Here is a 26975-nt window from a genome sequence, read left to right on the forward strand (position 1 = left end):
TGTGGTGCAGGTTTGGTGCTCGTCTGACGACGTGTTTGCAGCCTGTGGATCCTCCTCATTGCCCATCCGATGCCACGGTCTGTTTTTCTACAGTTCTTAGAAATGTTCAACCAGGAATCTGTTGCTTTGTGATCCTCCTGCTCCCTGCCCAATTCCCCATCACCCTGGTGTCTTCATGGAAAATCAAGCATTTGCAAATTTTTTTTTTTTAAAGAGTCCTTGATGAGCCCCTCCACTCCCGCCCACTCGCCTCCAGCCACCTCCACTAGAATTCTGTGGTGGTGACCTGAGTCACCTCTGAGAACAGTTCCTCCCTTCTGCGGCCACGGGAGCCCCGCTGGTGGCTGTCCATGTCTAGTCATGCTGGCTTATTGAGGGCTTCGGAAGGGGTGCAGGTGGAGACGCGCTCCTGGGTGGTGTTTCTCGCTCGGGAGAAGCTGTTTTGCTCGATCCGGGACCGGAAGGGCAGGCAGAACTCCCGGAAGCACCTCTTGAAGTTCTCGTCCAGGAAGGCATAGAGGACAGGGTTGAGGCTGCTGTTGGTGTAACCCAGGGCAATGCAGAAGTGCAAGCTGGCCACCACGTAGGGGTTCTTCTTATCTATGTCCACCAGCGTCCAGACGATGACGAAGATGTGGATGGGCGTCCAGCAGATGATGAAGGCCGCTACCACGACCAGCACCATGCGGGTGATGCGACGCAGATTGCGGTCCTTCTCCTTGGAGCCTGAGAGGAGGCGGACGCTCTTGAGGCGAAGGATCATGAGCCCGTAGCAGATGGTGATGACCAGGATGGGCACCATGAAGGCGAAGATGAACACGCAGATCTTGGTCACCGTGTCCCAGTACATGGCGGGATCAGGGAATTGGAGCATGCAGAGCACGATCCCATCTGCAGGGGAGAGAGGGTAAGGGAGAGTGGTGGATAGGTGGGAGAGAGAGCCAGAGCCAGAGGAATACCCCCGTAATCAGCTGCCCCAGGTGTGCATTTACAGCCCCCTCTGCTTATTAAAACGGCATAGGCAAGGAACTCCTAATGTATTCCCGTATTTCTACATCAACATAATTAAATACTCCTAACAGTTTAACACCAAGGGGGATCACATCTGCAGGATAATTGGAACTGCAGTTGAATTCAACAGGCCTAATTTGCACCAGAGTAGGAGCCTACTTTTGCATACAATAGGCCTTATTTGCATGCTGTCTCCCATTGTATTCAAATGATTAGACTGTCTCAGAGTTGCCACCCCCACAATCCTCCATGCAGCCCACCGGGCACCCTTTTTCAGCAGACAGCACTGTCTGTGTGCGTGCAGCTTCCAACCTTGGCATCTGTCAGTTTCCAAACAGATCCAGCTAAATTCCTAACATTTGCTCTTGGATTGATTTAATGCTGGCTAAACAGAGTGCTTCAGAGATGGAGAAAAGGAGGACTTGTGGCACCTTAGAGACTAACAAATTTATTTGAGCATAAGCTTTCGTGAGCTACAGCTCACTTCATCGGATGCATGCAGTGGAAAATACAGTGGGGAGATTTATATATGCAGAGAACATGAAACAATGGGTGTTATCATATACACTGTAACGAGAGTGATCAGGTAAGGTGAGCTATTACCAGCAAAGGGCGGGGGGAATAACCTTTTGTAGTGATAATCAAGGTGGGCCATTTCCAGCAGCTGACAAGAACGTGTGAGGAACAGTGTGTGTGTGTGGGGGGGGGAAGAAATAAACATGGGGAAATAGTTTTACTTTGTGTAATGACACATCCACTCCCAGTCTTTATTCAAGCCTAAATTAATTGTATCCAGTTTGCAAATTAATTCCAGTTCAGCAGGTTTCAGAGTAGCAGCCATGTTAGTCTGTATTCACAAAAAGAAAAGGAGGACTTGTGGCACCTTAGAGACTAACCAATTTATTTGAGCATAAGCTTTCGTGAGCTACAGCTCACTTCATCGGATGCATTCAGCAGTCTCTTGCTGGAGTCTGTTTTTGAAGTTTTTTTGTTGAAGAATTGCCACTTTTAGGTCTGTAATCAAGTGATCAAAGAGAGTGAAGTGTTCTCCGACTGGATGAGATGGAGAGTTGCCTAGTGGTTAGTGCTGGTGACTTGGTGTGATGCTGTCTACCCAGATGTCAGCTCAGGACAGGGCTGCAGGCTAATTCACTCATATGCTAATAGAAATCCAAGGAGTGTCAAAAGGTATTGTAATGTAATCAGGCCAGTTCACTTGTGTGTTAGTTTAGTTCAAAGGAACTGTTAATAGTATTGTCTTCACTTATCTATAACCTGTGGATTACTTCATGTATATCCCTGAAATTACCTAGCTCAAAAGTGTGTTAGTGTTAAGATGAGAATGTACTTGATCTGTACTAAATTGGTTAGTCTCTAAGGTGCCACAAGTACTCCTTTTCTTTTACTTGATCTGTAACCTTCCTGAAAACTAACAAAGGATTGTTGTTTGCAATTACAACTGGGGCTTTCCAAAACTCTTGCCACTGACACATTTAATGGCCGGGGGCAAGTTTTTTAATGAGATCTGGGTACAGAACCAAAGACCCAGATCCAAACCCCTGCTCCAAACTTCAGGGTGGGTCTGGTCTGAGTTTTGGAGTGCTACATTTCACCTATCAGTGCCTCAGTTTCCTCATCCGTAAAATCAGTCTAACACTATTTACCTGTCTCATGCTACACTGTAAGGGCTAATTAATGTTTGTAAAGCATACATAGATTGCGGGCTCTTGGGGGCAGGGGTCACCTTTTCGTTTGATGTGTGTACAGCACCTTGCACAGTGGGACCTTTATACTGACTTAGGGCTTCTGGGCCTTGCTGCTGTTCAAATGATAAATGCCTTGAGATTCTTAAACAGAAGCCTCTACGGATGTGTAATGATAAAGCCCTTCCTCTGATCACAAATCCGTTCTTAGAATCAGCTACTCTGAAAGGCCTCCAGGCCCCATTCAGTTGCGGAGGTTTCTGAGACTGCCAGTTGTAACACCGATCCCTGTGATGCAGATGCCTGTGTTCTGAAAATGGGGCCAAGGACTCATTGCAGGGAAGCTGCCAAATGGACACTGATGGTGACATCCCACTACCAACCAGCCTGCTCTAGATCAGAACTAATCACCTTTGCTAAGAGACAGGGCAGGAGAGGAACCACTGGGAGATCGAGGGCATTAAAACAGCCATGTAAGGGAGGTGGGATGGTTTTGGGGGGAACTGAGGCATTCAGTGATCTGCACGGGGGGGAGTCTGGGGCAAAGCCAAGAATGGAAGCCAGCACTTTTTTGTCCTAGCCCAAAGCCTTAACTGCACCATCCCTCCTCTCTAGCCTGCAGCTCTCTGAAGCTGCATCTACCCGCATGTCTTACACGTATCCCCAGCTAACACAGTATAGACAGCAGCGTGAACGGGGAGACGCTGGTTAGGTGAGTAGAGTACAGACATGCCAGAGCCCTAGGGTGTGTACCCCGAATGGCTCGCTACACGCCCACGCAGCACCTCCTCCAGCTACACTGCTCTTTTCAGCACTAAAAAGAACGGGAGGACTTGTGGCACCTTGGAGACTAACCAATTTATTAGAGCATGAGCTTTCGTGAGCTACAGCTCACTTCATCGGATGCATTCAGTGGAAAATGCATTCAGTGGGGAGATTTTATATACGCAGAGAACATGAAACAATGGGTGTTACCATACACACTGTAACCAGAGTGATCAGGAAAGGTGAGCTATTACCAGGAGAAGAGCGGGGGTGGGGGCGGGGAGGGAGGGGAGGGGGAGGGGTTGGGGGGGGTCCTTTTGTAGTGATAATCAAGGTGGGCCATTTCCAGCAGTTGACAAGAACAGTAGGAGGGGAAATAAACAAGGGGAAACAGTTTTACTTATGGAGTATAGTGTCCGATTGCCTCCCTGCAGCCGGCGTCTTTCCCCACCACAGGGAAAAGGCTCTGGGAGCTCCGGGTTGCTGGAGTCTTTCACCACTGCCTCTCCCCGGCCAGAGCCTTCTATTGCTGCGTTATAGCTACACCCCGCAGCCTCTTTCTCACTGGGGTGCAGAGCCGCCACAAGTGTAGATGAGGCCTGAGACTCAGTCAGGGGTGAAAGTAACTTAAAGGGCTTACTGGTACTCAGGAGTCCTGAGCAGGGGGGCATGGCCTCAACCAGAAGAGGTGTGGCCAGGCCCTTTAAATCAAGATTTAAAAGTCCCAGGGCTCTGGCTGCGGCTGGGAGCCCCGGGGCCTTTAAATCACCCCCAGAGCTACCAGCTGCAGAGGCGGCTGGGAGCCCCGGGCCCTTTAAAGCGCCCTCCAAGCCCCGCTGCCGGAGCCCCTGGGGTAGCAGTGGCAGGGCTCCAGGGGCGTTTTAAAGAGCCTGGGGCTCCGGCCACTGCGGGGAGCCCTGGGGCCCTTTAAAGCGCCAGCCTGGGGAACCTGGTCCGGTCCAGCAAGGCGTACTGGCTCTTGCTGGTATGCCGTACCGGCTTACTTTCACCTCGGTGTCAGTCCTCCTGTTACAGGAGGGTTGATTGCCGCTGGCATACACTCCAGTCAATGGATCGCAGGGCCAGAAAGGGCCATGTTCACTTGCCTTTTGACTTGGTCACAGCCAAGATCATGATGGGCACGCCAATCACAGAGGAGAGGACCCAGATGCAGACGTTGATGATCTTGGCTTTGGCTGGGGTGCGGAAGTCCAGAGCCTTGACCGGGTGGCACACGGCAATGTAGCGATCCACGCTCATCATGGTCAGCGTGAAGATGCTGGTGAACATGTTGTAGTAGTCGATGGAGAGGACCACCTTGCAGAGCAGCTCCCCGAAGGGCCAGGTCTCCATCAGGTATTTGGCACTCTGGAAGGGCAGCGTGCTCGTCGCCAGGGCGTCTGCAAGGGCCAGGTTGAAGATGTAAATGTTGGTGGCCGTTTTCATCTTGGTGTATCTGAGGGCACAACGTGAAGGACAGATGTTAAAGTGCATCAGAGTTTTATTCAGTGTCAAGGGGAGATGGGTGCTGGGTGGAGACTAACTAAGGCCCAGACCCTCAAAGGTATTTAGGTATTGAAACCAGTGGGATTAAGACCCCTAAATACCGTTGAGCACAGGTACCAACTTTCTTCTTTCCCAGATGGCTGCTCCACCCCCAACTCTGCCCCAAGGTCCTGCCTCCACTCCGCCCCTTGCCTCAAGGCCCCACCCTTGCTCCGCCTCTTCCTGCCCCCAGTCCGCCCCCTCCCCTGAGCATGCCCCACCCTCGCTCTGCCTCTTACAGCTCCTGCTCCCCTTTCTCCCCCCCATGCCTCCCACCCACCAGGCTGGAGGCATGAAATTGACAAGAAAGCTGGCTCACAAGCCAGGCTGCTGTCCGGCCTCCACTCCAAGCCAGGCTGCCACCCAGGCTGCTGCAAACCCTACTGCCCCCTGCCAGGAGCAGGGCAGCCGACTGAACTCCGGGTGTGGATCTCCCAGCCGGAGGCAAGAAACCCCAGCAGGCCTGGGGATCTGCGTGGAGCTGAGATCCCTGGCTCTCAGTCCTCCACACTTCAGGCAGTGGAACCACTCCTGGTGAGGATGCGTACCACTGACAGACGGACGGTAGCGTGGACATGAGCCACCTCAGTAATTAATGCGAGAAAGTCGCAGCGCTGTGAATGGCCAGTGTAGACAAGAGGTAACACAGGTCGATTTATCTGTGGAATGTAGACTGTGAAAAAACACCCCCCTGAGTGCAGCAGGTTTCAGCGCTGTAAAGCGCCCGCTTAGACAGTGCCCCAGCGCTGGGAGCTGCTCGTGGAGGTGGTGTTTTTAGAGCGCTGGACGAGCCCTCTCCCAGCACTGCACAAGCCACGTTAAAGCACTGCTACGGCAGCCAGCGTAGACTAGCCCATAGCCTTAAACACGTGCTTAAGTGGTTTCCTTAAAATTACACCCATGCTTAGGTACTTGGCTGAATTGGGGCTCTAATTAGGAAAAGAGTAGAACAAAGTTCAGACCCTGCCGAAGTTCTAATCCCATTAGCTGAACAAGGAGGTAGTAATCATTTCTGTAGCTAGATTGGAGAGAAAACCTATTGCTTTGAGAATTCAAAGGAAGATGAGGTAATAAGGCATGAAAAGTCTTTCAGACAAGGCCTCGTTTCAAATTAAACCAATTTAATCTATCTCTGCAGCTAGAGAAGCAGTTAGGCAACCTTCTTCATATGGCTGGCTGCTTTTCTTTCTTTCTTTCTTTCTTTCTTTCTTTCTTTCTTTCTTTCTTTCTTTCTTTCTTTCTTTCTTTCTTTCTTTCTTTCTTTCTTTCTTTCTTTCTTTCCACTCAGTTTTGTTTTCTACCAGATTGCTTGCAGAAATCCATTCAGCTACCTAAGGGAACTAGCGTGCTGAAATATCATGATTAATAATATTTCTTTGAATTGTAGCTTTTTTCCCCTCAGCTTCCCCAAAGACTTTACAAATTTTATATAATGGAGCCCAGAACAACATGATTATTAGAACCATTTTAGAGCAGGTAAATGGAGGCATTCAGGGACACATTTCCAGAAGAGCTCTGGGCCAGGTTTTCCCTGTGTATAGCAGCTCCTACTGTGACACTTACAGCTAGCTTTTCAGAAGTGCTCAGCACTCAATGTGCACCTGACATGCTGATGTCTTTTGACTATCTGTCTGCTTATTGAGATGCCAGAATAATTTAGCTGCTTATTTCAAACCACTGTTCAGGATGTCTAAAATCTGGGTATTTATTTAGATGCCTAAATGGGAGCTGAGCTCTTCTGAAAATCTGGCCCAAGAGATTAAGCAGTTTATACAAAATCAATACAGCCAATGGCTAGCAGGTCCTGGAATAGAGCTCAAGAGTTTTGCCTTCTCACTGTATTCTGCACTAACCATTAAGACGCTCCTTCCTGTTTGCAGAATGTTTCAATGCATATTAAACATGTAGAAACAAATGCAATTAGCTATTTTCATAAAGGCACTAAGGATGAGGTCCTGGGTCCCTCATGAAACATTGAGAATGTTCAGAACATGAATTAAATAAATTTTTTTCCTTTTGCCCTTTAAATGATGGGATCCCACCCTCAGAAGGTCTAAAAGGCCGCATTCCTGCATGAGTCAAAATCTAGAACCCTGAATATTCTAAAGGGTTCCAAGGTCTTCAGGGTTCTGAACTGTGGAATCTATGAAGCTCCCAGCATTCATAAAGATCTACGGGCATAGCCCCAGTCTGGTCTTGGCCAAGTGTTCTTGACTTTGGAATTCGCTTCCCCAGTTGGTTGGAGTGCTGCGGAGTCTGTCCACCACAGGGGCATGCTGCAAACCAGACCTGCTTGAAGTGGAGAAGAGGTGTGATCGGTGTTCGGTTCTGATGACTGCCCCGGAAGGGGGTCATCACAGCCTTGGGAGGTGTTGTGGTCAGTCATGAGCCGGACCATGAAAATTGAGTTTTATGGACAGGTAGGCACCAGAGGCTTAGGCAGGGTCTGCTGTGTATGTTATGCTGCATGCTTTGTCCTGGCACCTGAGAACCAGGTGGTCCAGGGTAGTAGGAGTGGAATGAAAGGCACAGTACGTGGTAGCATCTTGCCCTTCCTGCTTCAAAGTAACAATGGGTCTCCTGCCTTTTCTGATTAGTGATGTGCACCACAGCCTAGGGACTGACTGGCGGCCAGGCCCCGTCATGTGGTGCAGGTCTGGTATCTGGGTACCCTCCTGCTGCAAAGACACACCAGAAGGAAGTAACTCCCTACACACTCTTCCCTAGTGAACTTACCTTGTGGCTGGCCCAAGCCTGGAGTGCAAGAGTTGGCCCGTGATCCTGACCCCTTTTCAATGGAGTCAGCCACAATCTTAGCCCTTACTCTCCCTGAATGCAAGTGTGATCACCCTCTGGGTGGGAGCAGGATTTGAACCCAGTACCATTCACAATAAAAGCATGGCCCCTCTGCTTTGTGAGCTACATAAGTAACTCAGTAAATTGGTTGCAGTAGTAGGTTGTTATATGGACCAACCCTAGAGATGGACATGGCACCCACTGTGCCAGTGTGTTACACATGGAGGGCATCAGCAACCCCTTAAATGAGTGGCAGAGCTCATGCTCTAGCCTTTGCTCCCCTACAGCCTCCAGGGGAATTCTGGGTGAGTCAGCTGGGAACGCCCACCACACTGTGCCCCAGCCCCGTCCCACCAACACGCAGCCCAACCCTCATCTGCAGAACCCCTGGAGCTCCCCCGCTCCCCATGCAATTCCAACCATGCCCTCCAGTCTTGACCTACAACCCCCACCCAGCTATCCCAGACCTGGGCTTCCTGCACATAGAGCTCAGCCCTGCCCTGCAGCACCCTCTGCTTTTCCAGTCTGACGTGGCCAGTTGCTGGCAGCCACGATCTGTCCCTAACTGGGCACTTTATCGGGAGCTCTGTGGATTTAGTTAGTGTAAAATCTATTGCTCAGCGAGCACGTTGCTGACTGCAGCATTGCGTTAGCCGCATGCTGAAAGAGAAGAGGCTGCGTTCCCTCCAATATTCATGGCTTGGAAATCCTCTCACAGTCCCCGGGCGCAGCTTCGGCGCTTAGCAGGAGTTTATGGCGCTGCCTGCGACTGCTAAACACCAGAGATCCCTGCAGACGCTCTTCCTGAGGAGATTAAGTGTCATTTAGGTTTTGATCTATGGTTGGCTGAGCATGCGGGCAGAGCGAAAGAAACCTTTCCTTGGCTAAATGCCAGCCACGGGCCTCTGGTCATGGAGAAATTATTATTCCAAGATGATGGTTCCTTTGTAATGGAAACACACTGTTCTCACACTAAATTGTAACGGGGGGGGGGGGGGAATGGGCTGTGTAGTCTCTCACCTCGCTCCCCTTTCGTCAGTCTCTTTCTGCGGAGGGCTGTAGGTACATTATTGAGCCTCCTTTCTCCAAACAGAAAAAGATCCGCTTGCGTGCTGTGGCGGAGGGGGAGCCCCTACTGTGTTCTCCCCTCGGAAAGTCGTTCCTTAATTCTGAGCGCTCCTCACCCACGTTCAAAGCGCAGAACCCATGTTAACTGGTTAATCTCCACAACGCCCCTGCTGGGCAGGGATGATGATGGTGATTAATAACTAATATTACCAGGGCTGTCCCTACCAATTATGGTGCGCTACACAGCCCGAGCACCATCTGCACCCCCCACGGAGGGTCTGGGCTGCACTCAAGGCCTTTAGGGCCGGGGAGGCAGGATCTGTGGGGGGGCCGCTTTGGGGGGCACCACAGGCCCAGAGCAGCTCAGGGGATTAGCGGGGGCCCGGCGCCGGCAGCAGAACGACCCAGCCCCAGCCTGCTCCGCTCCCCCCATCCCAGCCGTGTTGCTTGGGTTGGGGGTGTTGGGGAAAGGACTGCCCCTCCGCACTCATTTGCAGCGGGAAGCGGAGGGACACGGTTGGGAGCTGGCAGAGTGGAGCGGGTTGGGGCCGGGTTGCTTCGCTTCCCACCACTGCCTGTGAGTGTGGGGTCAGGCCCGACCCCTGCTGCTGGCGCAGGCCCCCTGGTAATCCTCCGGGCTGCGTCCATCACTGGGGGAAGAGGCTTGGGGGAAAGAGGTGGAATGGGGGCGGGCCAGGGGCGAAGACTAAGAGGTGGGGCAGAGGGAGTTGTCCCTAGGAATGGCCCAGCCCCTTGCAGTGCGTGCAGCCCGTGGGGGGTGGCCGGGGGATAGGGCTGGCCACCGGAGCTCGTGCTGCCATGTATGCAGCATGCAGCTGCCTAGGGCACCATGAAATTTGGGGCAATTTGGGCCACAGGTGCGTATTCTGCATATGCCTAGGGACGGCCCTGAATATTACTGTAGTGCCTAGAAGCCATAGCCAAGATGAGGGCCCTATTGTGCTCTCCCTTGTGCGTACACTTAATGAGAGAGTCCAAAGGGCTTCTGATCTAAAGAGGCACATCCCAGAGGAAGTGTCATTGATGTTCGCATCACCTCTGCTTCCCAGCTGGAGAACTCAGGCCTGGGAAGATTAGGCAACTTGCCCAAGGTCACATGAGAAGTCTGGCAGAGCCAGGAGCAGATCCCATGACACAACCTGGAGGTGCTCTTTCCTCTTCTCGAGCAGCCAGTGCTCCCCCTTGCAGGTGGGCCGAACTGCTGAAGTTACACATAGGAGCCATATGACTTGCTCACCATCCACAGAGGCAGGGCAGCAGAAGAGCCAGGATCAGATCTCAGGCAGACCAAGAGCACAGCCTGCTAATTGGACTACTAGACCACACTGCCACGCTAGCCAACCCTTGAAACAGAGTGGGGGTGGAGGGTGCAAGAACACAAACACCCTGGTCACCTTACCACCAGGCCCACCACTCCCTTAGTATGGATGGGGAAGTACCTGTGCATAGGGAAAGGAGATTAGATTCCCCAGTGGAGTGGCAGGTAGATTATTCCATTCACTTCACCTTTAACCCTCTCTGTGTCCGGTATATGCCCTGAGCTACCATGTGTCCCACCTCCTCTTGATCTGTGCATGACCCCAGGCCATGCAAGTCATTTCATATCTTTAAAAGATAATGGCCTGGCGGGGTACCTGGAAGCAGCAGACTCCCTCTGACAAAATTTGTTAGTCTCTAAGGTGCCACAAGTACTCCTTTCCTCTGACATTGGTAAAGTACAAGGACTAAAGGTTGGGTGCCCCATTGTTTTCAAGAGGGGGAAAATGAATGTGACTTTGTTAGGTGGGACAGAAGAAACATGGCTCTTCCTAAGCCTACCAAGGAGTTGCTGTGTAGGGAAGAATCACAAAGTAGCCTTCATGTCTATTCAAACCAAACAGTTAAGGGAGAGATAAAACAGGAGCCTAAACCATCTTCCAGCCAGGAGTCACTTTCAAGCCAGTGCAAAGCACAACTCTTCAGCAGGCCTCCTCGCTGTGCTGGGCTGACATAAAGCTGGCCTCGCTAATTAAACACAAGTGCAAGCTACAAAGCTAGAACATTAATATCGCTTCTGTCGTCTCATGTACAAACCCGTCCTTGCCCCCAGACTGAGAGATGCCTGGGACTGTGACATTCAATCCCACATGTACCTTCCCCAATTTCACCCAGAGTTACCCCAGCAATGAATTTGGTCCCAAGTGTTCTCATTAACCCTCATGTACTAGGTGTGGAGACAACTAACCCTTTGGTTAAAAAAATATGCAAAGCATTTAAAACAAGGACACGGCCGCACATCCACCCAATTAAAGTGTAGGGGTGAGCCGCAAATCAGACCAAAGGGAGAAACCGCCATGATCAATAGGATAGTCAAAGCACAGAAAAGACTCAAAGCAGGGGCATGGGCCATATTCCTACCCCAGAGGGCTGGATAATCCAGTCAGGGGTTCTCCTCTGATCCCCCAGATGGAAAGCACAACCAGTCTGCATTTATGAGAGGGGCACACATACACTGCTCCAGCTGCTAAACCAGCCGGGCTAACGAGGCAGTGAATCGGCAGTGGATTGAAGTGTGAGAATGAAACAGACTTTAGGCCTGGGAAAAAGGGAACAGAAAGGCTGCAGAATCCCACGGGAAGGAGGAAAGCAAACCAGTGGATGTTTTGTCACCATTAAAGCCTCAGGCTTGCCCAGAGACAGGGAAAAAGCTAAGCGTCCCCCCCAGAAGTGGTCCCTCCTGGTTAGAGTGAAAGGTTAGTGGCAAAGTGGGAGGAAGGATTCTTGCATGGCTTGTGCCTGTTCTTACAGGTAAATAACGAAAGGGCTTCAGGTGAGCCCACCCCGGAATGGCAGTTCTAAAAGTTACCTTTGGTTTAAAATGCAGTGACTTAAAAACTAGCAGGGCCTGGTTCTGGCCACCTCTGCCCTGAGTGGCCGTTTACCCCTGTGCAACGTTGGGGTAAAATGCTAGCACCCTGAGTGTGAAAGAAAGAGATCCAGCTGAGGATCTGTCCCACTTCGCTCAGCTCTGCTCTCTCGCACGCCAATGTCAATCAGGGGTAAGTCCAAGGAAGCCACTGGCTCTGCACTGTCAGGCTAGGGTTACCAAGAGCCTTATGGGATGGCACCATGCTCCACCCTTCCCTTGCTTGCTGGTGTGTGAGTGGGAGTACTCCCTTCTCCCGCAGGCTCTGCTGGGCTGCAGTGGACTAAAGCAGCAAGTTCCCAGCCTGTTGTCTGGCGAGTAAAGCATTTGTCTTTGTTGATCTAAGCAAGCTCTTTACAAAGCTAGTGCAAATGAGGGCAGAGGTTTGGCTTTGCTTTGTTTCCTCTCTTTGCACCGTGTGGAGGGTACAGCGCTTCTTTCCCAGTAGCTGATGCGGGTCAACTCCTAGGCAACACCGTTGGGGCGCTGTTTATTCTGGAGGCAGGGAGGGCTGGTGGATAGAGCGCTGGGGTGGGACTCAGGAGGTGTAGCTGTGTTAGTGGGAAAAGCGCTAGATAAGAGCCAGGTAGGCTGGTTATTTTGAAAATCGGGCGTGCCCAGCCCTTGAGAATCTGGCCCCATGTGACCTCCCCCAGGGTCACACAGACAGTCTGAGGGAGAGATGGAAACTGAAGCTAGAATCAACAAAGACTATCCTGTCTCTCTAGCCATGCCAACAGTGGGCGGTCAGGAACATTTTTGATCTAGGACACCAGGGCAAACTTCTATGTGTATCTAGGTACCACATGAATCCAGACAAGTTGAAAGCTGCTGTTTACACATTCCCAAGGTGTTTGGAGATGCCTATAAACACCTGTCTTAGTTTCCTCTATCTATGTGTTAATTATTGTTTCCTGTTCAGCATTATTTAGCTCATTACCTGGCGATCAGTGTAGCTCTGCAAATTGCAAGCACCTTGCGAAACACTCTAGGCCAAACTCAGCTCTGGTGTAAGCAGGTGCAACAGAGCCCCGCCCAATTATACCAGCAGCAAAACCGTCCCCGCGGGAAGGGAGCATAGATAGGCACTTATGCCTTCTGTATGTGCAGGTGGGAGCTGTGGGCATGTTTGACTGCAGCACCCCGCTCCAAAACTTTCATGGGTTGTTGAACTTAAATGCCAGGACGGTGGCAAAACTGGTCTTATGAATATGCACAGCTAGGTACATGGATTTTCATACATTATCTAGGAGCAAATCCTGCCATGGCCTGCCTGGCTCTATCCAGACAGCCACACAGTGGTTCCATTCGAGTCAGGGGGAGCCAAGATTTTGGGGGGTTCACACCCCCTGTGTGGTGCCGAGTTTCACACCATCACATGGAGAGGGATCAAGTGGAGGTGAGGCCTGGGCCAGGCTGGAGGAGCGGCTGTTCTCTAGATTCTCCCACCCTCCCCCTGCAGAAGGGCTGGGTTTGGGTCATAGCAGCGACTTCATGGCTGTACAGTTCTGTGGTCTCTGGAAAGTGCAGGATTCTGTGCGTCTCCCCAGGGTCCAGGCCGTCCATATGGGCCAGGTGCAGGGGAGTGGATTCGCCTCCTTCATGATTGCTGCTTCCTTTGGGGTCAATGCTTTTCTACCAGGCATGCCCAGTGGCATCTCCCGTACCTGCACTAACTGGCCTGTCTGACTCCCCCGTGACTTTGGGGACCATTAGCCCACTGAGGCTGTGTTCAAGGAGCCCTTTGGCCAGTCCTGCAGCACAATCACTGGGTGGGAGACTTAAACGGCTTAGCTGACTCCCTCAGAACAGCAGCCCCTGTCGCAAGACAACAAGCACGTTCTCTCAACGTTCTCTTTGCCACCAGGGATTTAAAGCTGGTGAACTGGCTTAGCTGGTGAACTGGCTTAGTCACTTGTCAGACTCAAAGCCCCCACCCAATGACAGGAGACGGTCTGCAGCGAAGGCCGTGGGACCACCCACAAGGAGAAGTTTTCATGACGTGGAGGAGGATGTGAAGCCTTGATTATTGCTGGGGTGAAACAAGAATGGGGTGAACAAGGAGGTTTTAGGGAAATAATTTCAGGCTGACCCACTGCGTTCTCTTAAAATCACAGTCAGATTCACAAGGATGCTGATTCTCATCCCTAGAATATGCTAAACCCGAGACTCTGTGCACACTGCAACCTGGGAATTGTGGTAGGGGAAGGAGCGTGGGTAGCTAATACAGATATGGCCTGACTTTCAAAGGAGCCGAGCACCTGCAGATCCCATTGACTTCTATGGCTTGCCGAGTATCTTTGCAAACTGGGCCATTAGTGTCCTCACCAGTATTTAAAGCCTCTTGTCAGAGCGCCCTGCTTAAGGGGAGGCAGGATTTGAACGTGGGTTTGCACATAGTTTGGCTGCAGTGCGGACATGGTGTTCCAGGGTTTTCAGCAGGTCTGGGTTAGTCAGCACTTCCAGGATGCACAGCCCAGCCGTGGCCCTGTTAGTCCTAAGCACAGAGGTCACTGCCAAACTAGGAGTGAAAGGCAGAAGTGGTTTGAAGGCTTTACACATTACAAATAAACACGCTCGGGGCTTCTTGTAAGCCCGGGCTCCGCAGACACAGATGGTCTTTGAATTCACAGGCAAGTGTTCAGGTAAAGGCAAACTCTGGGCCGAGCAACTGGGCTGTTCCCTTCTGAGCCTGCTCCCGCTCCAATTAGAGGCAACCAGAACTTTGCTTCTGCTGGGAGCTGGATGGAGCCCTAGGGATGTCTTTGGGGCGGGGGGTGGGAGTGAGGGGGGCAGAATGAATTCTCCCCCAAAGGCTGCGGAGGAGCAGTGGAGTCAGATGTCCCTGCTGCGTCCATGTCCCTATTGCACAGGGGGAATGCTGATGGACGGGTGAGTTGCCTTGCACCAGCCTCCCTCTGTAGTGTTGGGGTGCAGAATTTGCTCCCCAGTGCTAGCCGCAGTGGCTCACAAGAGTTCTACCAGGAACAGTGTGTCTTCACCACATGGTTCTAGACGCAGAGCTGCTTCCTTAGCCGTGGGATACAATGGACTTAATAATCAAGGGGCCAGATTCTCAGCTGCTGTAAATCAGCATATGTCTGTTGAAGTCAATAGATCAGCCCTGATTTACACTGGCTGGGGATCTGTCTTAGCCAGGATCATGCTGGGCTTCTAGCCCATTACTCTTTTGTTTTTCTGCAGCCCCATAAAATCCAGCTTTATGATCTTGTCCCTTTCCCTAATTAGCTTATAAATGTCAATTCTCTAGTTCATAAGAGAAAATAAGATTGGACTGATCCTGGTTTCCAGCCACTGAGAATCCCTTCCCCTTGCTTAATGATTTCAGCTGCTAAGAGGTTTAATGGACTTTGGCACTGCTCTTGAACCATTTATCATAATGAAGCGATACTGACGCGATTATTTCCCATGCGCACCCGCGCCGGGATGGAGAGCTGGACGCTGAAGGGCAAGGAGGAGACACTCTCCTTCCCACACAATTGCCTAATGAGGAGAGGGGGTTCCATGCGTTGGAAGAGCCAGGTTGGAAGGGAACCCCAGCACAGCTGGTATCTCTAGTTCTCCAGCTAAGGTCCCACCAGAGCATGAGTTTCAGATTTGATCTTATACCTGACACAGCCCTGCAACATCCTGTGAAATTATTACTAGGAGAATTACGGTAGCTTCTACAGGCCCTGATGAAAATCTCTGCTCATTTGTGCTGGGCACAGTCTGTACGTGTCGTAAGAGACAGCGTCCTGGCCTCAAAGAGCTTGCAGTCCAAATAGACCTGGCAGACAAAGGATAGGAGAGGGGAAGTATTCTTATACCCATTTTACAGATGGGAAACTGAGGCACAAGGAGATGATGTATCAGAAAATGAGGTGCGGCGGGTCAGGCCTAGTGATTGGAACAATGGCAGTCGGTCCTAGGGGTCAGAGCTAAGACTCAGAGCTGGAAACAGGAGTCAAGAGCAGGCTGAGACCTGTGGATTCAGTCCCCACTACCAGGGAGAGGAGAGTTCCAAGTCATAAAGTGACATGTGGCAGACTGAGCTGCTCTTTTCTCCTGTGAGGCTTATATACCTGCCCTGAGAGTCACCAGACCAGCTCCTGGCTTGTGGATTAGCTGGAGCATAGCACAGGACTGATTCAGCACCACGGGGTGGCTTAATCAGGTGCTAGTTCAAGGACGACATATCACCACACGTGAAGTAACCTGTCCAGGGATGGAGTTTGCGGCACAGTCAGGAACTGAACCTGGATTTATTGATCTCTGGTACCAATCGGGCCCCTTATCCCTGTTGTACCAATAGGGAGCTGAGTCCTGTCTACACGACGCTCATCTCTATGGTATCTGAGCCCCTCCAATGGCTATGTTCTCTTTCTCCCCCTTCCTTGACACCAAGAAGCAGGCTCAGGGTTTGTTTGGTTATGGACTGAGGGCACTCATCTGGGTTAAGAGGGTAAGTTTTTCGCTTGGCTGTGGATGGGGTGGGACTAACTGCGTCCTTCTCCTACTCTGCGTCTGTTCTACGGTCATCTCCAGTTCAGTGTTGCTGTAGCCGTGTTGATCCCAAGATATTAGAGAGACACAAGCTCTGTGGAGCTCAGAAGCTCGTCTCTTTCACCAACAGAAGTTGGTCCAACAAAAGATAGTCCCTCCTGCACCTTGTCTCTCTAATCTCCAGTTTAGTTCATTCTCCTGCCGGAGGTTGTCCCTGGACTCCCTGCTGAAGGGAGGTTTCTCTGAACAGAAGTTCTGGAGGTGAGGCTGCCCTCCACCAACACATCTCTGAGGCTACGTCTACACTTAAACCACTAGAGCAGCTGTAGGGCTTCAGGGTAGACACTCACTACTGCAGTGGCCCCCAAACTGTGGGGCGCGCCCCAAAGGAAGGTTCAGGGGGGCATGTGGTGGGGCCTGGGCCAGCCCCCACAGGGGGCGTGGAGTGAGCGCCATGCTTCCAGCCCAGCTCCGCTCCCAACCCCATTCAGCCCCCAAGTCTGCTCCGCCTCCAGGCTCAGCTCCGCCTCCAGGCCAGATCCGCCCCTAGCTGCATCTCCGCTCTGACCCCAGCCTAGCTCTGCCTCTAGCCCCAGTTCTACCCCCCGCTCTACCTTGTTCTGCCCAAGCTCCGCTCCTGAAACCTTTTCTAAACAGTTAGTTGGAGGCGTTACAAACCCTCGAACGCCCGGATGGGGTTAAAAGAGAAACACTGCCAGGAACTTCACTGCGGATCTGAGAATTCCACCTCTACAACACACACGTTCTCTTAGCAAATTGGGCATCAGGCACTCGTAGAGGAAACACCTGGCTCCTGCAGGAGTGGAAGTCGCCAAGATTAATTTTCTGCCATTATATCAGACAGTGCCATTACGTGCTGGGCATTCACAGGGGCAGTTATGCTGCTGCCGGGTTCTTTCAAGGGGTATTTTAAAGATCTGACGTCAGGACAACGGTCATGGCAAAAACGCAGAACGAAAAAGGCCAAGGGTGCTCCCGTTAGAATTGACTGATTTGGCTAGAAGCCCATGGGCACGTGTCACACAGCTCCAGCTTCCCCCTGTGCATTTCTCTGATCTTGGGCAAGAATCACTCATCAAAGGACCTTTTGGGCTCCACTTTCGAATGAGGGCCCCTGGATTCTGCACTTGGCAGAGACGTTCCTTTCCTCTGTGCGATCCACTTTGGGCAAGATCCCTGGGTCAGTTCTAGTGGCAGAGGGCAACAGCTCAGTGGGAGCTTTGTACCCCAGGTTGACCCAGTGCCTTTTGGACCGCTCAGGCTGCATGGCTGCCTCCCCACCCTTGCAGCTCTGCTCACTAGCCCAGGGTGGGAGGGATCTGCCAGGGACCTGCTGACTGCCCTACAAATCCCCAGCCTGGGACTCTACCGCCACCAGTGGCACTAGACAGGAGTTGTCGTTGTGCTCCGGAGATGCCAGGACTAAGGTGCTCCATCCCCTGCGAGGGTACGTAAACGAGGAGAGCCCTTGTACTCTGTCCCCCCTGCTGGGGCAGCCAGGCCTAGGATCCCAGCACAGTCCTGCCCCCTGGATTTAAGGACTGGGAGGAAGAGGGTGGGGGTGAGGAGGAGGTGGGTGCCAGGCCCCTCCCGCAGCGGCCTCACCTGGGCTGAGACAGGGACAGTGGTTCTGGGAGAGCAACCAAGGCACAAGCCTTAGTGACTCTTGCTACATTCTCTCACATGGTCCAGCATGTGCCCTGGCCTCCTTCCTGTCATTGGCTTATTTCTGCTGGCCAGCCTGGGCCTAGGTCCTGCCCTCCCTGCTTCCTGAGCTTCGTGCATCTGTGAAAAAGGCAGGAGGGGCTCTTTTCACCTTCCTGCTGCCCTTCTTCCTGCCCCCCGCCCCCCACCCCCACTCGTCTGCACAGGCCTGCAGGATCGTCCCCCAGCCCCCCTTAGTCAGCTTTGAAGTGAGCTTTGAAGGTGAATGGCATGCTGGGCGCAGTTTTAGCGCCCTATCCTGCATGGATGCGTGGCATTCCCTTTGAAATCAACAGGCGAGTCCCAGGTACAGCGTTGGCTCTATCCTGCCCTCAGCTCCCACACTGTAAATCTGGAGTGATGCCCAAGGCTGGATTACCCAGTAGGCAGACTAAGCACGTTCTTAGGGCACCAGCAAAGCAGGGGGCACCAAAAAAATGAGATTTTTTTTTTTTGGAAAAACTTTGATATTTGATATTTCAAAAAAAGCATTGAAGTAGTCATCATGGGAAAAATCAGAACTTTGTTAGACTTCCTTACACTCCACTCCACACTCTTCCCCCATTTTTCTGTTCTCTTTTTATTACTTATCCCCACCTAAACTGGGGGGGCGTCCTACTAATGCAGATCGAAATAATGCGAGGAAATCAGATCCTGTCATTTATAATATTCCTCAACTTGAAAAGCCACACTGGTGAAGAAACGGCAAATCAAATACTGCATTATCTGTGCCAAGTTTGCAAAATAGATTTCTCAAAGTGCAGAGGTCAATCTTATGACAATGCTGCCAACATGTCAGGGCGTTATCAAAGAATGCAGAAGAAGCTTTTAGAACCGAACAAATATGCCATATTACACCATGTGCTGCACATTCTCTGAGTCTTGTTGGCCGCAGTGCTGTTGATTGTTGTCCGGTGGCAGTAAGTTCTTTGTGTCTCAACAGTCCAGTTACTTTATACATTTTTCTCTGCCTCAACACACTGATGGGCAGTTCTTGAAACATATTTGGGCAATGATCATGTGTTGAACTCTCTTTCTAATACTTGCTGGGAGGCACATGCAGTGGCAACAAGTGCAATTCTGGAGTCCTACTCGAAGATTGTGGCTGCATTAGAAAGTCCAGCTGAAGACCAATCACAAAAGGGAGAAACTATACGAGAGGCAGAAAACATTGCCAGCAAGATGGAAGAACTAGAGTTTGTATTCATGTTGACCATGTAGAATGAAATTTTACAACACTTTTACCACATAAGTCAAGCTCTCCAAGAAAAAGAATTGGATTCGATAACATGTGCAGACCCCTGTCAATCATTAGCAGACCACTTTGAAGACCTATCAAAAGATATCTTGCCTGATACTAACTACAAAGAAGCCCAGTCCCGCAAGCGAATCAGGAAAAAACAAGCAAATGACAACAATGCAACAGAAACAGCATTGAATCCTAGAGACAAATTTTCTCGTATCTACTTACTGTGCTATAATTGGTACACTTGAAGCTCATATGAAGAGAAGAGGTGAAGTGTACAAAGAAGTATCAAGTAGATTTTCTTTTCTAAATGATATGGACTTATCTGACGAACAACATTCACAGGGTTCCCAAAAGCTAGATGACTCATACCCTGTTGATTTGAACATGAAGTACGGCAGTTCCACTGTTATATGCGCGCAAAGTTTAATGAATCAGGAAAAATAAAATCCAGTCACATTGATCTTCATGACACAATATTGAAAGAGGGAATACAACATGTATTTCCAAATGTGGAGACAGCACGACGGATTTGTCTAACATTGATGATGACTAACTGCTCCGCAGAACGCTCTTTTTCTCAGCTGAAAAGAATAAAAAACCCTCAGAAAACAACAATGTGCCAGGACAGGCTTGATTCACTTTCCCTAGTGTGTATAGAAGCAGACATGCTTCGTCGAGTCAGCTTCAATGAACGTATCCAGAATTTTGCAATCAGAAAATCTAGAAAGAAGCTATTTTAATTTCAGCATACATGTAAGTTTTGTGTCATTTCGAAAAATAAAATTTTATATTACGGTATAGTATTGTTTTTATTTTGAATTACATATTGGGGGGGGGACCATAATCTTTTCAGTGCTTAGGGCCTCTAAAGGTCTTAATCCGGCCCTGGTGACGCCATTGATTTAAGTGGAATGTAGCGGGGTGGCTACCCTGCTCCTAAAATAGAAGGGGTTAAAAGCAGCCCTGGAGAGGGCTGTGGCTGGGGATGGCTCATTGGGGAAGCAGCTGCAGCTGGGCCATGCCCCAATCAGGCCCCCAGCTGGCCTGTATAAAAAGGCTGTGAGCCAGGGGCCCCAGGAGTCTCTCTCCAGGCTGGGTGAGAGCAGGGCCTGGCTGACAGGGTACTGAGGGTGGTGCAATGCTGCGGAAGGAGCAGGCTGACAGGGTACTGAGGGTGGTGCAATGCTGCGGAAGGAGCAGGCTCCAGGCTGGCAACTCCCCAGGCTGTAAGGCCTGGTCCAAGGCCCACAGAGGTACTGGGAGGCAGAGGAAGGCAACAGGTCCGAACCCCCTTGCCTATGATGAGTGGTCTTTACACTGCAGTCTGCCCCAGGGAGCAGGGGCTTGGTGATGACTGGCAGTAGCCCAGACTGAGGCAAGGTGAAGATAGGGGGCTGGGGGTCCCCCAGGAAGGGGAGACCCAGAGGCAGAGTGTGGGGGTGCTGCCAGGGGGCAGAACCCAGAGAAAGGGGCACTGGGGTCTGTGAGGGACACAGGGGCCAGAGCTGTGCGGATAACTGGCTTGCAGAGGGTGCTCTGCACTGGAAAGAGCTAATGCCCCAATGACCAGCAGGAGGCGCTGTAGGGGCAAGTCTGCTCCTGTACATGGAGCCACTTCACTTGTGCAACTGAAAGCAGAATATGGCCCAGGGTGGTGCAGGGTTGGGTCCATGCTTTTTACTTTTGGGACAGATTCCCGGCCCACGGGGGTCTTTGCATTTGCTGCTGGTTTCAGCACATGGGCTGGGACTGGGGGAGAAAAGGAAGCTGCTCCTCAGAACAAACGTGTGTGAAATTCGACAAGTGCATTGTGTCGCTCCTCTGTGCAAAGCACTTTCAGAGCCTCGGACTGAAGGTGCTGTAGAATGGGCAATTGGTTATTTCATACGGATTAAATCGATTAGGGTCTCGGACCACTGGTCATTAGCCCACAGCAATAGGCTCCAGATATGACCCTAGACAGATCTTTAAGCTTTAGAGGTCACGGGTAACAATTAGGTTACTTAATGGGTTAAATCCGAATGGATTTTTAAAGAGCCCTTCTGGACAATTCTTTCCTGATCCAGCTTCAGGTATCTAAAGAGCCAGTAACATGCATCCTTCACAATGACACTGCATGGTTTTGATGTTTTAATTTGCTCGTCGATATGGGCCTGATGCAAAGCCTGCTGGAGTCAGTGGAAAATCCCCCCCAGACTTTGGATCAGGCCCGGTTTGATCTGCTAGTCACACAGTCTGCCCTCCACGCACCCAGCCAGCTCGTGGGGGTTGCAAAGGTTAAAAACACATGACGGAAGCAGGCTAAAGATTATACAGGCACTGATGCACACCTTTGTGTTATTTTACTTGCTAGGATGCTGCAGAGAACATACCATGATAGCTAATGTTTGAGCAGTTTAACCATACTGTACTTTACCTCAAGAGTCGAGGCTTCATAGTGCTGTACATTCTCCTACTCCAGCCCCCTCAAACTAATCAGTAAAGGTCCAATCTTGTAAAGGCTACTATCAAAGCCAAAGGGGAGTGTTTCAATTGATTGCAATGAGCTTTGGATCAGGCCCAGCCTAGACCCAGCCTGCTCCCATTGAAGTCAATGTGAGCTGTGTCAATGATGCAGAATCAGGTCCTAAAAAATCCTTTTCAGGTCTATATCTGAGACAGGGTAGGGAGGGGGGAATCCTGCACTGACCTATTTGATTTCACTACAGAATGAAAACCTCCCTATAAAGGGGCCTGTTTGGATTGCGATTCCCACTGAGTTCAATGGGAGCAGAATTGGGCAGGATGGATCATGCACAGATCATTCAGTTTCTTCCAGCCCTGATGCAGTCTGTGTTTTGTGGGGTAACTTACCTCATGTGAGTCACACCATTTATTTCCTGCACAACCAAAGCCAGGCTGGAACAACCTGGTGTGCTGGTTGCTATGTACCGAATGTGCTGGCAGAGGAAAATTGAAAATAGCGAAAAGTTGGGATTTTGATGGGGTTTATTCAATCTTGCCCTGTTGCGCTAAATTCCTGTGAACTTGCCTTTTGGCGCCGCACGCGAGAGTGTGGTTCTGCTGCCCTGCCAATGGCCAGATTGGGGAATTGGTATATTTCGTGTCTGGGGCTGAAAACCAGAGATTTCACAATAGCCACTTAGGCCACAACAAAGGGAATCATTAACCTCCTGGAACTTGGCAGCTTTCATTCATTGCCATTCATCAGCAGGATGAGCCCTTCAGACAAACGGAGTGGTGGGATGAAAGGGGAGCAAGAGGGTTTCTTTTTCCAACCCACGCTCCAGACAAATCTTTGCTAATTTCTGCAGCTGCGGTGGAAATTGTAAATCAAAGCAATGTAGAATAAAGCTGCCATTTTACAACAGCACACATAATAAACAGTTTATTTAGTTCCTACCTCTGATTGCTACCCATCATTAGCCTCTTATGTGCGTGTTATGATGTTGATAACAACACTTAGACCATTTTTTTCCTTGAGACTCTCAAAGCATGTCACAGACATTGACTGGAGCCGCACAGTGTTCTGTGATGTCGGCACCATTGCCCCATTTTGCAAATGGATAAAAAAGTGGGGCATCCTGGACCTGATTTTCAGAGGTGCCTGAGAATATTCAGCTGCAGGGGGGGCTCAGCACCAGAAAACCAGGCCCTTAGAGTTGAAGGGCAACCCTTTCAAGGACCAGCTTTTCAGATATTTAACTCCTCCCGGGCACCTCTCTGTATCTTTGTGCACCTAAGTACCTTTGAAAATTTGGCCCTCAGTGTCGTAGGGACCTAAGTCCCAATATAGGCTTCGAAGTCCCTTAGGCACTTTTGAAAATTATGCTCTAAGTTACCCGTCGAGGTTATCCAAGACTGAGTCCCAGTCCCAATCAAAGGCCTAGTTATACTGGAGTTGGCGACTGAGCAATGATGACAGGCTTGTAGGTCTTTCACATTGCAACTGACAAATGCACAGTGAAAGTTTCAAGCGGATGGCTGCCTCTTAAATCTGAGGCAATGTTGCCTCAGGGTCTGAAGATGTGGGTTCTAGTCCCAGTTCTGCCACTGAATCACTGTGTGACCACGGGCAAATAATTTCACCTCTCCATACTTCAGTTTCCCTACCTGTAAAATGGGGATAATACTTACTTTGGTAAAGTGCTTTGAGATCCACAGATGAAAAACCCTATATAAGAGCAAAGTACACAACTCACGACCCGCCAGGTTCTAAATGTGTGAAACTGACTGGAGACGGTGCTGGATTTATCTACTAAAATATACTGAGTTTTCTATAACCTCAGGGCCAGATGCTGCTACCTGAGCCCTGAAGAGTGAGATATTTTCAGTGAGACCAATGGAGTAAGGGCATCAGCATCTGGCCCCAAGTTTGATGATTCTGCATGCCCAGTATCAATAATTTAGAGGCATCACCCAGGAAGTGCTGGTAGGTTTGTGTGGGAGAGAAGTAAATTTGGTACCAGAGGAGTGACAGCCCCAGTGATCCGGTGCAGTGAGGGTTATGGTGAGCAGTGGGGGGTACAGAAAGAACAGGGCTTTTGTTTTAAGCACACTGTCTATCATCCTACAGAACAAACAGTTGATGACAGAATTGCTGTCTTGAGTAAAGGACTTCTAAGCTCCCTATGCCAAGGCAGCGGGATTATTGTCCTTGCCCTTCCAACAGGAGTTAGAAACCTAGAGTGAAGGCATTCATTTTGTGGCTACAGCCCCTTGTGCTCTTGAGCCAACACAGACTGTTGTAAGAGAATAGACAGGGAGTCGGCATTACGGTGTGAACATCCAGGAGTCCCCAGAATTCCTGATCCTTGTGACAGATCAGGAGTGAGGGTGTGCTATGAGACTGATGGGAAGATGAATGAGAACCGTGAAGAACGTGATCTCAAAAGAGATTCTACAGGCTAAGGGCCAGATCCTCAGGTGGTGTAAACAGGTGTGATTCCACTGAAAGCCACTGCAGATACACCAACAGCAGCTGAGGATCTGGCCCTACATTTCCAGGGCCCAATTTGCTCTGAATTCTAGTGAGCCAGGCTAAGGGCCTGATCCAGAGCTCACTGAAAGCAATGAAAAGACTCCCATTGCCATTGATGGGCTTTGGATCAGGCTTCTACATGGGAAAAGCACAGCTATTCACCTGTTATAGCAAGCAACAGCACGTCTCTATTCAGGTAATATTAGACTGTACCCGAGGCCAGAATCATTAGGCTGAGATCTGCGGTGATCAGAGGGACTGTCCACTGATAAGGAAAATCTCCATTCAGTTATCTGTAGAGTGTTTTAGTCGCTAACTGCAATCTACAGCCAGGGCACTCAGCCTAGCTGTGAGACTCAGTCACTTGAGGAGGATTCTGAAATTCACTGCATGAATTCCCTGCTAACAAAGCTAGGCATTGTATGTTTCATGTGTGTCAAAAATAACAAGGAAAAACACATGGGCACCTTGCTTATTTCCAGGTTGTGCATAGACACACGTGAGCGGTGACTCATAGCCTCTAGGCTAACAATGCGTTTATGAGCTCGGGCTGTGTCAGCTTTTCATGGGTGGGAAATAAATATGCCCACTGGTCCAGACCCTCAGCGTAGTTCCATTGACTTCAATGGAGCGACGCTAGTTTACACCAGCTGAAGATTTGAGCCCTCCGCCCTCTCTTCTTAATCACCAGCGAAGCTTTCAACACGCAGATACACCGGACATGGTTCTTATGCAGAGCTCCTTCTGCAACTTTAAGATTTGAGAACAACTGATTTGATCCCATTGACATCTGATGGCACTGATTTGGGAGGGTTGGTTTTTACAGCAGGACATTAGGATTGCACTGACAGTCGGCTAACCTCCAACCATCACCTTTTCCGAAATACAGCATGGTCAGCTTTAGACCTTGGGTTGTGAACAGCTTTCAGCACTAACACTGTATGAATCACAGCTAGGACCTAAAGGGACTTGCAGCATTTGGAGCCAGTTACATTAGTGGTTCTGTATTCTCCCCTTACCTTCCTTCCCCTCCATGGACACACACACTGTCACACACACAAGTGGTTTTTTCATTCGCACACAATACTCTGTTGCTTTACAGACATACACACAGTGCTCCAAAAAAAGAACAGGAGGACTTGTGGCCCCTGAGAGACTAACCAATTTATTTGAGCATAAGCTTTCGTGAGCTACAGCTTAGTCTCTCAGGGGCCACAAGTCCTCCTTTTCTTTTTGCGGACACAGACTAACAGGGCTGCTACTCTGAACACAGTGCTCTGTTACACACACACATACACAAATTGTGGCTTCATTCTCATATGCAATACTAGTTTTCACATACATCCCACCATACTCCAATAGGTAGGTTTTATACATCCACCCACAAATGCTTACACAACATTCTGTACACACACACACCCCCCCCATTCTGTTCCCACACAAATGCACACACATTTTGTACCCACACAAATGCTCACACAACATTCTGAACACACAGAACATTCTGTACACACACGCTCCCAAAATTCTGTACACACAAACACAACATTCTGTACACACACCCCATTCTGCTCTCACACATGCTCACACCCCCCATTCTGCACACAAACACCCCCCCCCCACCCACACATAATATCCCCTTCCATTACACCTACGCTGGCTTCTGGACAGCCTGCCCCGGCTTGTCACCTAGTGCCCCCACCCCCCCGGAGCCGTGCAGGTGACCCCCCCCCACACCTGGCCCAGGTGGGAGCCCTGCCCGTACCTGACGATGCCGTACATGACCAGGATGTTCCCCAGCAGCCCCACCACGCACACCACGGAGTAGAGGGCGGTGATGGCGATGGCGATGGCGATGGAGGTGGGGTCCTTGGCCGCGGGCAGCCCCGTGTGGTTGAAGCTCTGGTTGGGGCAGGGACCCCAGGGCGAGGCGCGCAGGCGGCTGCCGTTGGAGAAGAATTCGGCGTCGGCTTCAGCCCCGGGCAGTGTGGACAGCTCCATGGCGGGGCGAAGCGGGGCGAGACTTTCCAAGCAGCCGCCACCCCCTTGCAGCCCTGGAAAGGGGCGCGGGGGGGGGAGCCCTGAAAAGGGGCGGGGGGGGCAGCCCTGGAAAGGGGCGCGGGGGGGGGGGGAGCCCTGAAAAGGGGCGGGGGGCAGCCCTGGAAAGGGGCGCGGGGCGGGGGTTCGTGGTTGCTGGCTGGCCCCGCCGCCGCCCCCTAAAGTGCAGCCGACTCCCGGGCTCCTCCCTAGACCCGCAGGGGTGGCTGCAACCGACCGGGAGCCTGGCTCGGGCTCCGGCCGAGGGGGAGCCGCTTCCGACGCCGATCCCCGCTCGCCTGCTCCTCCTCCGGCGCGGATCGCGGGCGGAGAGCTGGGAACCTGCCGCCGCCGGGGCCAGAGCGATTTCGTGTCAAAGCTGACAACTCCCCTGGACGTCGGCAGCCACGTGGTGGCAGGGAATCAAAAAGGCGTGCCTGTCAATCAAAACCCATGGGCTGGGGGGGGTGGGGGGACATGGGCGGTGAAATGTTCCCCTTTGCCAACAAGTGCCCCCCCCCCCGCCTTGGAGGGGGTCCCTGGAGCTTAGCCAAGGAGCTCCAGGCAGGATAGGAGCCAGGGTTGCAGCCCAGCTGGGCAATCGATGGGGAGAGGGGGAATTCAGTGCCACATTAGCCGCAGATGGAGGGGAAAGGGGGGCTG

At 51.0% G+C, this 26975-nt stretch overlaps 1 protein-coding gene across 4 annotated transcripts; it reads right to left on the bottom strand.

Annotated features, from left to right (window-relative positions):
- Positions 1-358: 358 nt before the first annotated feature.
- OPRD1 (opioid receptor delta 1) lies at positions 359-26276 on the bottom strand. Of its 4 annotated transcripts, none has more exons than XM_077837841.1 (4): positions 26041-26129; positions 4594-4935; positions 3280-3290; positions 359-891 (listed from the first exon to the last, which is right to left on the bottom strand). In XM_077837841.1, the coding sequence occupies exons 1-4, from the start codon at positions 26055-26057 to the stop codon at positions 359-361; spliced, it is 903 nt and encodes a 300-aa protein (XP_077693967.1). In that variant the 5' UTR covers positions 26058-26129. The 4 variants fall into 4 exon arrangements, with proteins under 4 accessions (XP_077693967.1, XP_077693968.1, XP_077693965.1 ...); XM_077837842.1 differs by lacking the exons at positions 3280-3290; positions 26041-26129 and adding exons at positions 3314-3330; positions 9083-9110 and having other exon boundaries at positions 4594-4939; XM_077837839.1 differs by lacking the exon at positions 3280-3290 and having other exon boundaries at positions 4586-4935; positions 26041-26276.
- Positions 26277-26975: the final 699 nt, after the last annotated feature.

This window comes from Eretmochelys imbricata, chromosome 19 (assembly GCF_965152235.1).
Source record: "Eretmochelys imbricata isolate rEreImb1 chromosome 19, rEreImb1.hap1, whole genome shotgun sequence".
Taxonomy (NCBI): domain Eukaryota; kingdom Metazoa; phylum Chordata; order Testudines; family Cheloniidae; genus Eretmochelys; species Eretmochelys imbricata.